The 8,009-nt window shown below is 47.4% G+C and overlaps 1 protein-coding gene across 3 annotated transcripts in view; it reads left to right on the plus strand.

Annotated features, from left to right (window-relative positions):
• Window positions 1-8,009, plus strand: part of LOC119397885 (nuclear pore complex protein Nup214) — a 188,166-nt gene that overhangs the window by 84,690 nt on the left and 95,467 nt on the right. For all 3 annotated transcript variants that reach the window (XM_037665206.2, XM_049416428.1, XM_037665210.2), the window contains exons 18-19: window positions 2,613-2,797; window positions 4,779-4,864. In XM_037665206.2, coding sequence (XP_037521134.1) covers window positions 2,613-2,797; window positions 4,779-4,864 — 271 coding nt within the window. The remainder of the gene's footprint in view (window positions 1-2,612; window positions 2,798-4,778; window positions 4,865-8,009) is intronic.

Consider the following 8,009-nt stretch of genomic DNA (forward strand, 5'->3'; position numbering starts at 1 on the left):
GCCTTCGACATGAGCAACACGTGGAGGGAGCGTTGTCGGTTGCAAATCGAGCGGAGAGAGGGGGAATCTCCGGTAGCTGGGACGGGTGCAAGCAAGGGTCTCCGCGATTTTCTCTCGCGCCCCTTCGTCATCTTGGAAAGCAGGCACGCATTTCTGCTGCATTGTGAACTGTCACAAAGGTTTCAAAATACCGAAGAGCCGAAAGCTGCCCGTCAAGTTACGGAGCACGTGCGACAATGTAAACAATAAACAACCAGGAGCCGCAGCAAGCAGAAGTGCATTGTGACTGATCGAGCTCGCCGATGATGTCAATTTCTGACGCCTTTTCACGTTGCCGAAGTGGGTGGAGTCACGACGACGGACTGCGCCTTCTCCTCCCTGTGGAGGAGAAGGGTGGCGAGGACGCGCGAAAATTTGAAACCAGATGAAATGGATGTTCTAACCCCTGTAACTTCTTTATTATAGCACGTACTCGTAAAATTCTTGCGGCAGCATGTTCATATAGCAAAAGTGTGCATATTTTTCTTCATTACAATTTTTGGACCTCGGTGTTGTTTACTGGCTTTTTAAGCACTTTCTCTCTCTCCATTCGTACCAGTGAGCGTGCTGAAAGCTATGCAGGGGGTAGGGGACAAGGGAGCAACAAGCTACGTTCGTCATCAGCGCATCATGACCTTGAGCACTTTCTTTGCTTGTTTTTCTTTGAACATGCGGCTTACTTTCAGTGTGATCGTGAGCGAGTGCGCAGATACGTCGTGACTTTCCGCGGTAACCGCGGTAACTATGCAGCTCACAATGCTCAAATCAGCCTATGGCCATGGACTTTGGGTTAACCCTTTGTGGTCCAAAACTTTTACCCACTTTCCGGTTCTACCGGTCCGAAACTATTTAGCCAGTTTCTGGCGCCGCGAAGAAAAATACAAACTGTGGAAGAAAAACTCACAGGAAAATTATTTTTGCTCCTGCATTCTGCAGACAACTCCTTTAGCGATATTTGGGCAGCTTATGATACCGCTCAAAGCATTCTCCTGGGTGCAGGCCGGGGTTCTTACTGTTCCGCTGTGTGTCAACAGAGATGTTGTCTCCACCGCCATCATCGTCATCTTCATCATTCACTTCTGGCGAATCACTGTCATCACTGTCTGGTGGAGGCACGTAATTCTCTTCCTCACTAAAGTCATCCTCGCTTTTGCTAAAAGCACCACCGTAAAACACACGCGGTGAAAACGTGGCGATGCTTCTTGGTGAACCGTGCGTAGAGTGTACTAGAACAGGGGAGTGCTCGGAACGGCCGCAGTACCAATGTACAGAAAGCGAAGCCCAAACAGGGTCAATCCACCTGCAGCGCTGCGATCGGTAGTCTACAATGTGTCGTCGTTTAAGAGTTGCGCGCGGCTCCGGCAAAGTGGCGCAGGGGTAGAATGCCCGCTTCCCACTCAAAAGGCCCGGGTTCGATTCGCAGCTGTAGATGGTGGGTTTTTATTCTTAGTGTCACCTTTTATAGCTGCGTTGGTTTTTTACTTTCCTTCTTAAAACTACCTTCTGTTGCTACGTATTGCTATAAAAAGTAACATAAAATGTGAAATCTTGTTTCGAGTCTCGTCTTCGCGAAAATCTTGGAGGCCATACTTTACATTTTTGTTCAATCCCGGGTGGTGGCGCTGCAAATAACTGCGCTCGCTCTCAAATTTCTTCTATTTTACTTTACATTTTGCGTTACTTTTTCAACCAACACGTAGCAATTTAAGCTAGTTTTAAGAAACGACGGAAAACCAATACAGTTACAAAAGGTGACACTAAGAATAAAAACCCACCATTTGCAGCTGCGATTCGAACCCGGGCCTTTTGAGTGGGAAGCGGGCATTCTACCCCTGCACCATTTTGGCGGAGCCGCGTGCATCGCTTAAAGGACGACACATTGCAGACTACCGATTGCAGCGCTGCAAGCGGATTGACCCTGTTTGGGCTTCACTTTTCGAAGCTCGTTCCGGGCACTCCCCTGTTCTAGTACACTCTACCGTGCGCGAGTGGGTACGCTCTGGGCTCCGTGCTGAACATAGTGCTGCACCCTTGTGTAAAAGAAAGTAAACCTCAGCAAACAAAGCTCTCTTATTCCTCAAGAGATGGCACTTCATGTAAACAAAAAATGCGTGCGACTCGCAGTGAGAAAACAGCGAAATTTAAACCACGAACACCCTTGTCGGCGACAGCGGACTGCTACGGCCGTGTTGCATTGTCGGGCACTGCCCGACAACGGACCGCAAAGGGTTAACGGTGTGGTCATGTGGGTTGATGGCATCATTTGTCAAGAGGAGAGCAAGCAATTTCTAGCTGACTTTGAGAATTAATTGTAAATTCCAGGCCGTGTGCTGTGCTATAATATTTGGCTCACCTGTTCTTGGAAGCCTTGGCTAGCGATCAGCAGAATGTTCTGACCATGCTGAAAAAGTGTTGCAGGGCCCCTTTATCTGTGTATGAACCCTTTTTATTTGTGTGATATCTTTTCGTCACTATTATACTGTCCACTCGTTTGTCGCAAGTCGCAAGATGGGCTGCTTTAGGCTTCTCAAGGAAGTTGTAACGTATCCACTTATGTTTTTACTCTGCTGCAGGGAAGAGGAAGTAGCTGCATTGGCAGATTGCCTTTTGTCAACCAGCCTTTCACTTACTCCTGGCAAAGCCAGGAGCACGGCACGGGCTAAGCCACGCAGGGCTGCCCTCAGTGCTGAGAAGAAGGCAGCTCTGGCCGATTATTTTGGTCACAGGGAGGTGTCTGTGATTAAGCCTCGCGTGATTGGTGAGCTGTTGTGATTCTATAGTTTTCTTTCAATTGTTTTTTGTGCCCCTCTCTCAAGTTTGTTTTCAGTGGCAATTGAAGTCACTGGCTATCGAACACCCAAGAGCTGTAGACGTGTATTGCTACGTTATGCAGTTTACCCGTCGTTGAGGAACCAGCATGCAATAGGATGGTGCTTGGCATGATAGATTAGAAAACCTGTGTTCAAAAAAGGTTTAGAGTGAAGTTGAAAGCAAGACACAGTTTTATAACGCAATAAGAGATAAATCTTGTCGAGTCGCACCAACAGTTCATTTTGGTTATTTCTCTTTTTTCTATCTGTACAGTGCTCGGCGATTGAAATGCAGTACTCGGAGCACGTGGCTGCTCACGGTGAGGGTGATGGTAAGGGCGAGAGCGTTCGTGACACATGGTGACTGTATCCAGTAGACAGTTGTTCAGTCTGTGGTTCGTGGTGGTGCTGGCGGAACGCTGCTTGCCATGGCTTCAAAGCACTGCGCTCACATGCTGCACCACGCAAAGCAGCTGGAGCTGGCGGGCGCACGTCATGAAGGGTTTGTGGCGACCACTGCGCACAGACCTACGCAGCCTCCGTCTCGTCACTGATTAGCCCGGCGTGACACAGCTACCTGCTGCAACACGCTTCCGATAAAAGACAGCGCCACGCAGTTTCACCGGAGGCTTATGTCGCCACTGCTGGCTATATAACCCAAGCTACCAAGCTTGGTTTCATGTTTGTTTCTCTAACCTTCCGAAGCGCAGCATCGGCATGCTTGCCCTGCTGCTGCTATTACGTTAATAAACATCGTTTTGTTTTATGTTGGGATCCGTCCTTCACCGACTCCGCATCCCACAGGTTGTAGCACCGCACCGGCGCCACCAAGATCCCCAGATTGAACGACTGTTGACTAGATGCACTCACCATGCATCACGAACGCTCTCGCCCTCACCACCAGCAGCCACGCGTTCCGAATATCGCGTTTCAATCGCCGAGCGCCGTACATACTTGGGGATTTAAGGCAGGGCAGACAATCCTCTGCATTAAAAATCGAGATGTGTAGCCACTGAATATCTGTCTACCAATGGGAAAAACTAAGAATTCTCATAAGGTTTCAAGTGTCTGGATAGTCTGAGAAAACTTGCAGAATTTATGCTCTGTTGTGCAAAAATTAGCTCTATTTCCCATTCATTGAATGCTAAGCCATACTGCGCTTCTGTAAGTCCGCTACTCCTAACAGTACCACAATCACATTTCGCTTCCTAAGAAATATTGATACCAATGAGGCAACATTGTTTTGGTCAATTCTGTAAAACAGAGCATTGAATGTGAATACAATTGCATGTCATGCAAAAAAATATACAGTAGCAATACAGATAGATGTTCCAAAATACCAAAAGTGTGTGTGTGTGTGTGTGTGTGTGTGTGTGTTATGTTACGTTACGTTACGTACTGAAAGGCATTTGACAGTAATCAGATGGCAAATATTCTGGTTTCGTTGTTTATTTTGTTTGCTTGACTACCTATGTTCGCACCAAATTGTTTTCCATTGCTGCACTACAGTTCTGAGTTAGAACTGTTGACACCAGGCATGCCAAAGTCACTGTTTATCAATAGAAAAGTAAAATCTTCTCCTTGTGATTGTTCAGCACACTCGAAGGACCGTTAAACCACCTTTTAGAAGGCTGACAAATAATAACTTTGAATCAAATTCGATAGCTTTTCTTAAATGTAGGGACATACTGTGATATGCTGAGTCTTGTCTCTACTACAACTTGTGAAAGATGCAGCCCAGTGAATGAGAAAGATAGCTTTAGAGACTCGAAGTTTGAGTGCATTGTCACATAAACTGCAAATGTAGTCATCTGAGGGCACAGTGCATTCTGCTTTCACTGTATGCCAACAATGTTAGCGCCACAGTTTTTGCAAGATTATAAAGTGTATGCAGTCTGTATACAGTTTGAAAATCGTCTGACTTTTCAGACAAGCAGTCAGAGTCACGCCTGCTTTCCAAGTTGGCACTGGTTCTTCAAGAGTCTATCGCAAATGATCAAGCACAGAAAGATGAGGTAAGTGAAGAGAACATACTTCTTTCCTAAAGGTGACTGCCTCTCCTGAAGTAGGTGTTTGCACGTTCTGTACAGAACCTACTAATTGCACACGGTAAGCATAAGATTTTAGCTTTGAAGGAAACAGCTGACGTTCGTGTAGCTTTTTTTTGCAGGGTTGGCACCTCTACATAACCTGCTCTCTTGCTTTCTATATAAGCCCACTTCTATTTCAGTGACTGTGCAAGTCAATATTCTATTTATTGAGCTCCACTCCTTGGCTTAAAGTTTACTTACAATATCCCAGTGGCTATAGGCGATGCGCAAAGCGCCGACGACGCCATCTGCCGCTACGGCTCGGAAGCGCTGACGGGTCTCGGTGAGCAGTGTTCCCGCGACCGTCTACGCGAGTGCACGGATGGATGTGTTTTCTTCGTGATTTAACGACTCTGTCGAGCCTCAGCGATGTCGAAAAATAACTGCTGCGTTGCCAGCTGCTCAAACACACACAAAAAATCACAGGAACGCACTTCTACAGGTTTCCGGTGCTATTTCATGAGCGAGAGCGACGGCGGCGGAGGATTGCGGCTGTACGACGTGGAAAGTAAGCAATCGCGCATTGTTTACGGCAGTGTTAGAACGATTATCGTGTTTTTGATTCTCCATTTATGTCGCTACGTATTCAGCGAACGCTACTACGTTTACACTTGGTTGCCTCGCCTGCATTGTAGACGCTACAATGCACATGAGGTTGTTATTAGTGATAAGACCCGATGCCTAGGCTCTCTTGAAAAACGAATGGCGCGAAGCGCAATGCCAGAGAATGTGGGGAAGGTGATGGCTCCTTTACAAAAGCGCCGTGGAATCACACGTGTGCTGGGCGAAATCGGCTGCATTCTACCTATTGATGGCACTGGAATACGATCATCGGTGCAGAATGTTCGCTGTGCGCTTCTGCACCGATGATGACAAGTGTATCATTTATTTTTTTACAAGTTTATCGTGCCGGTTTCAAAGTTTTACCAACGCTGATCCTTCGCGTGGCCGCACCTGTGAAATCTATACGCCGGTGCGACAGCGCTCCCTCAAAATCTACGATATGAACACATGGCACGTAAACGAAGCTACTGTGTCGAGAAAAAAACGTTGGTTCACGCATCAACGCATGCAGGCATTATTGATCGCGGCGTTATAACGAAGGTGGTGTACTTACGATGAGCTCCACTTCGTAGGGAAGCTTGTTGACGCTTGTCTGTGGCAAACACTTGGCGCGTATGGTGACGTACATTGTCGTCCCACACAGCTTTGACATCGGACACATGTCTACTATTATAAAGTGCGGCTCCTTTGCGCACACTATCACCGCAAAAGTAATTATCTGGGACGCGCACAAGCTGCAGATCGCACGCGCGCAAATGAGGCGTCTGCTACGCGACCCACCAGCGGTTCCAACGGCCGCCGCTACGCGGCTTTCTGTGGCGCCCCTATAGGTGCTGCGCATCGCGGATAGCATTGCACTGCTGAGCTCAAGGTCATTCATTAGCTCAATCTTGGCTGCACAGCTACCATTTGGGGAGGCGAAATACAGAAACACTTGTGTGCTTAGATTTAGGTGCTCATTGAATGGGTCATAACTCCCAATTTTCGATCATAATCTGCGTTATGTGGTGGGTTGATCTTTGCTCGTTAACAAACAAGCTGACGAAGCTTTAGCACATTTGGTTGCGCACTCAATTTATAATTGAAGTTTTTGATAAACATGTGAGTGGCCTAGGAGTTGGGCAACACTGGCGCGCTCACGAGCCATGATGTAACAAGCTGCTTGCTGTGCGAGCATCAGCATTTTGGCGAACGATTTTGTTTTGAGCTCAGCTGTACATGCAATCGAGCTATTTCAGCTTTGTTCAGCTTGCCAGTTAAATTAAAGGGACACTAAAGGCAAATAACAATTTATGTCAGAGTGAAAGCTCAGTGTATGGAAATGTCTAAAATGGCAATATTATCAACAGCAGTGCCCTACTTACCGAGAACTTAAGCTAAATGTATCACACGACGTGTGCCACGAGTGGGACATTTTGGAAACGATCCCAATGACGTGAGAGCGTCCGACTACAATTAATCACTAGTAATCAAACTAGCTGCAATAAAAAAAGGACCTTCCATGCATCAAGAGATGTAATAAAATGGTGCTTGTTCATTTGTGTTTGATTCATGGAAAAAAGAACCTCTTTGGCGTTGCCATGGGGAACGGCGCACGTGGTTCAAAGGTTCCGTTTTCGCCTAACTGCGCTTCGCCTGGTGCCCTGCTTCGCTCATGCGGTTGGTTGCGTCTCAGTGGTAGTTTCGGTGTCGCGTACTGCCGCGTGTGTTTTGCGCACTCGGGAAAGTCGCTCTGACAGTAAGTTCAACAAAATGCCGCATGCATGTGATGTTACCGGATGCCCGAATGGTGCACGCCGCCAGTGCACGTCGCCGCGCAGTAAAGGTGGGCAACATTGGGCACGGCAACAGTGACGTGAGAAAGACCGCTTTCAGGCATGTGATTTGAAGTGCACTAACGTGATGCGGACCACTAAAACGTGATTTTATTTCAAAATAAGCACTTCCTTGGCACAAAAGTAGCTCTACAAGGTTTCTGGACCGCTGTTTCAACAATCAACATCGACTTAATATTTGCCTTTAGTGTCCCTTTAAATGATTTGCAGTGGCTGAATAAATGCCACCGTGTCACAACAGCAACGCATACTGACCACGTGTGGTAAGGCCGCTGATTTGGTAGCAAACTGTATACAGTCGCCGACCGTTTATTCCGACTCGGCAGGAACCACCGAAAAGTCCGAATAATTGGGAGTCCGAAAAAAAGGATTTACCAGAAAAAAGCACCTGTATTGACCCAGCAGCCAGAAAAAACTTGTCAATGCGCGTCTGTACACATGCACGCTTATGCGCGACCTAGTCGGCCTGTATTTCAGCCAATGTTTGGCCACTCCTGTGGGTCGGCAATAGCACTGCAACAGCCTACGCTAAATCCGCATTTGATGGCTGTGGTGTGGGAGGCGCGTCATCACGGCATTCACTGCCCACATGCGCTGGTTCGAGTAGCTCACGGATGATCTCATCGCGCAACTCGGCGAAAACTCCAAAGAAACTTCGGATTGAGGTCGGC

This window comes from Rhipicephalus sanguineus, chromosome 1 (assembly GCF_013339695.2).
Source record: "Rhipicephalus sanguineus isolate Rsan-2018 chromosome 1, BIME_Rsan_1.4, whole genome shotgun sequence".
NCBI lineage: Eukaryota > Metazoa > Arthropoda > Arachnida > Ixodida > Ixodidae > Rhipicephalus > Rhipicephalus sanguineus.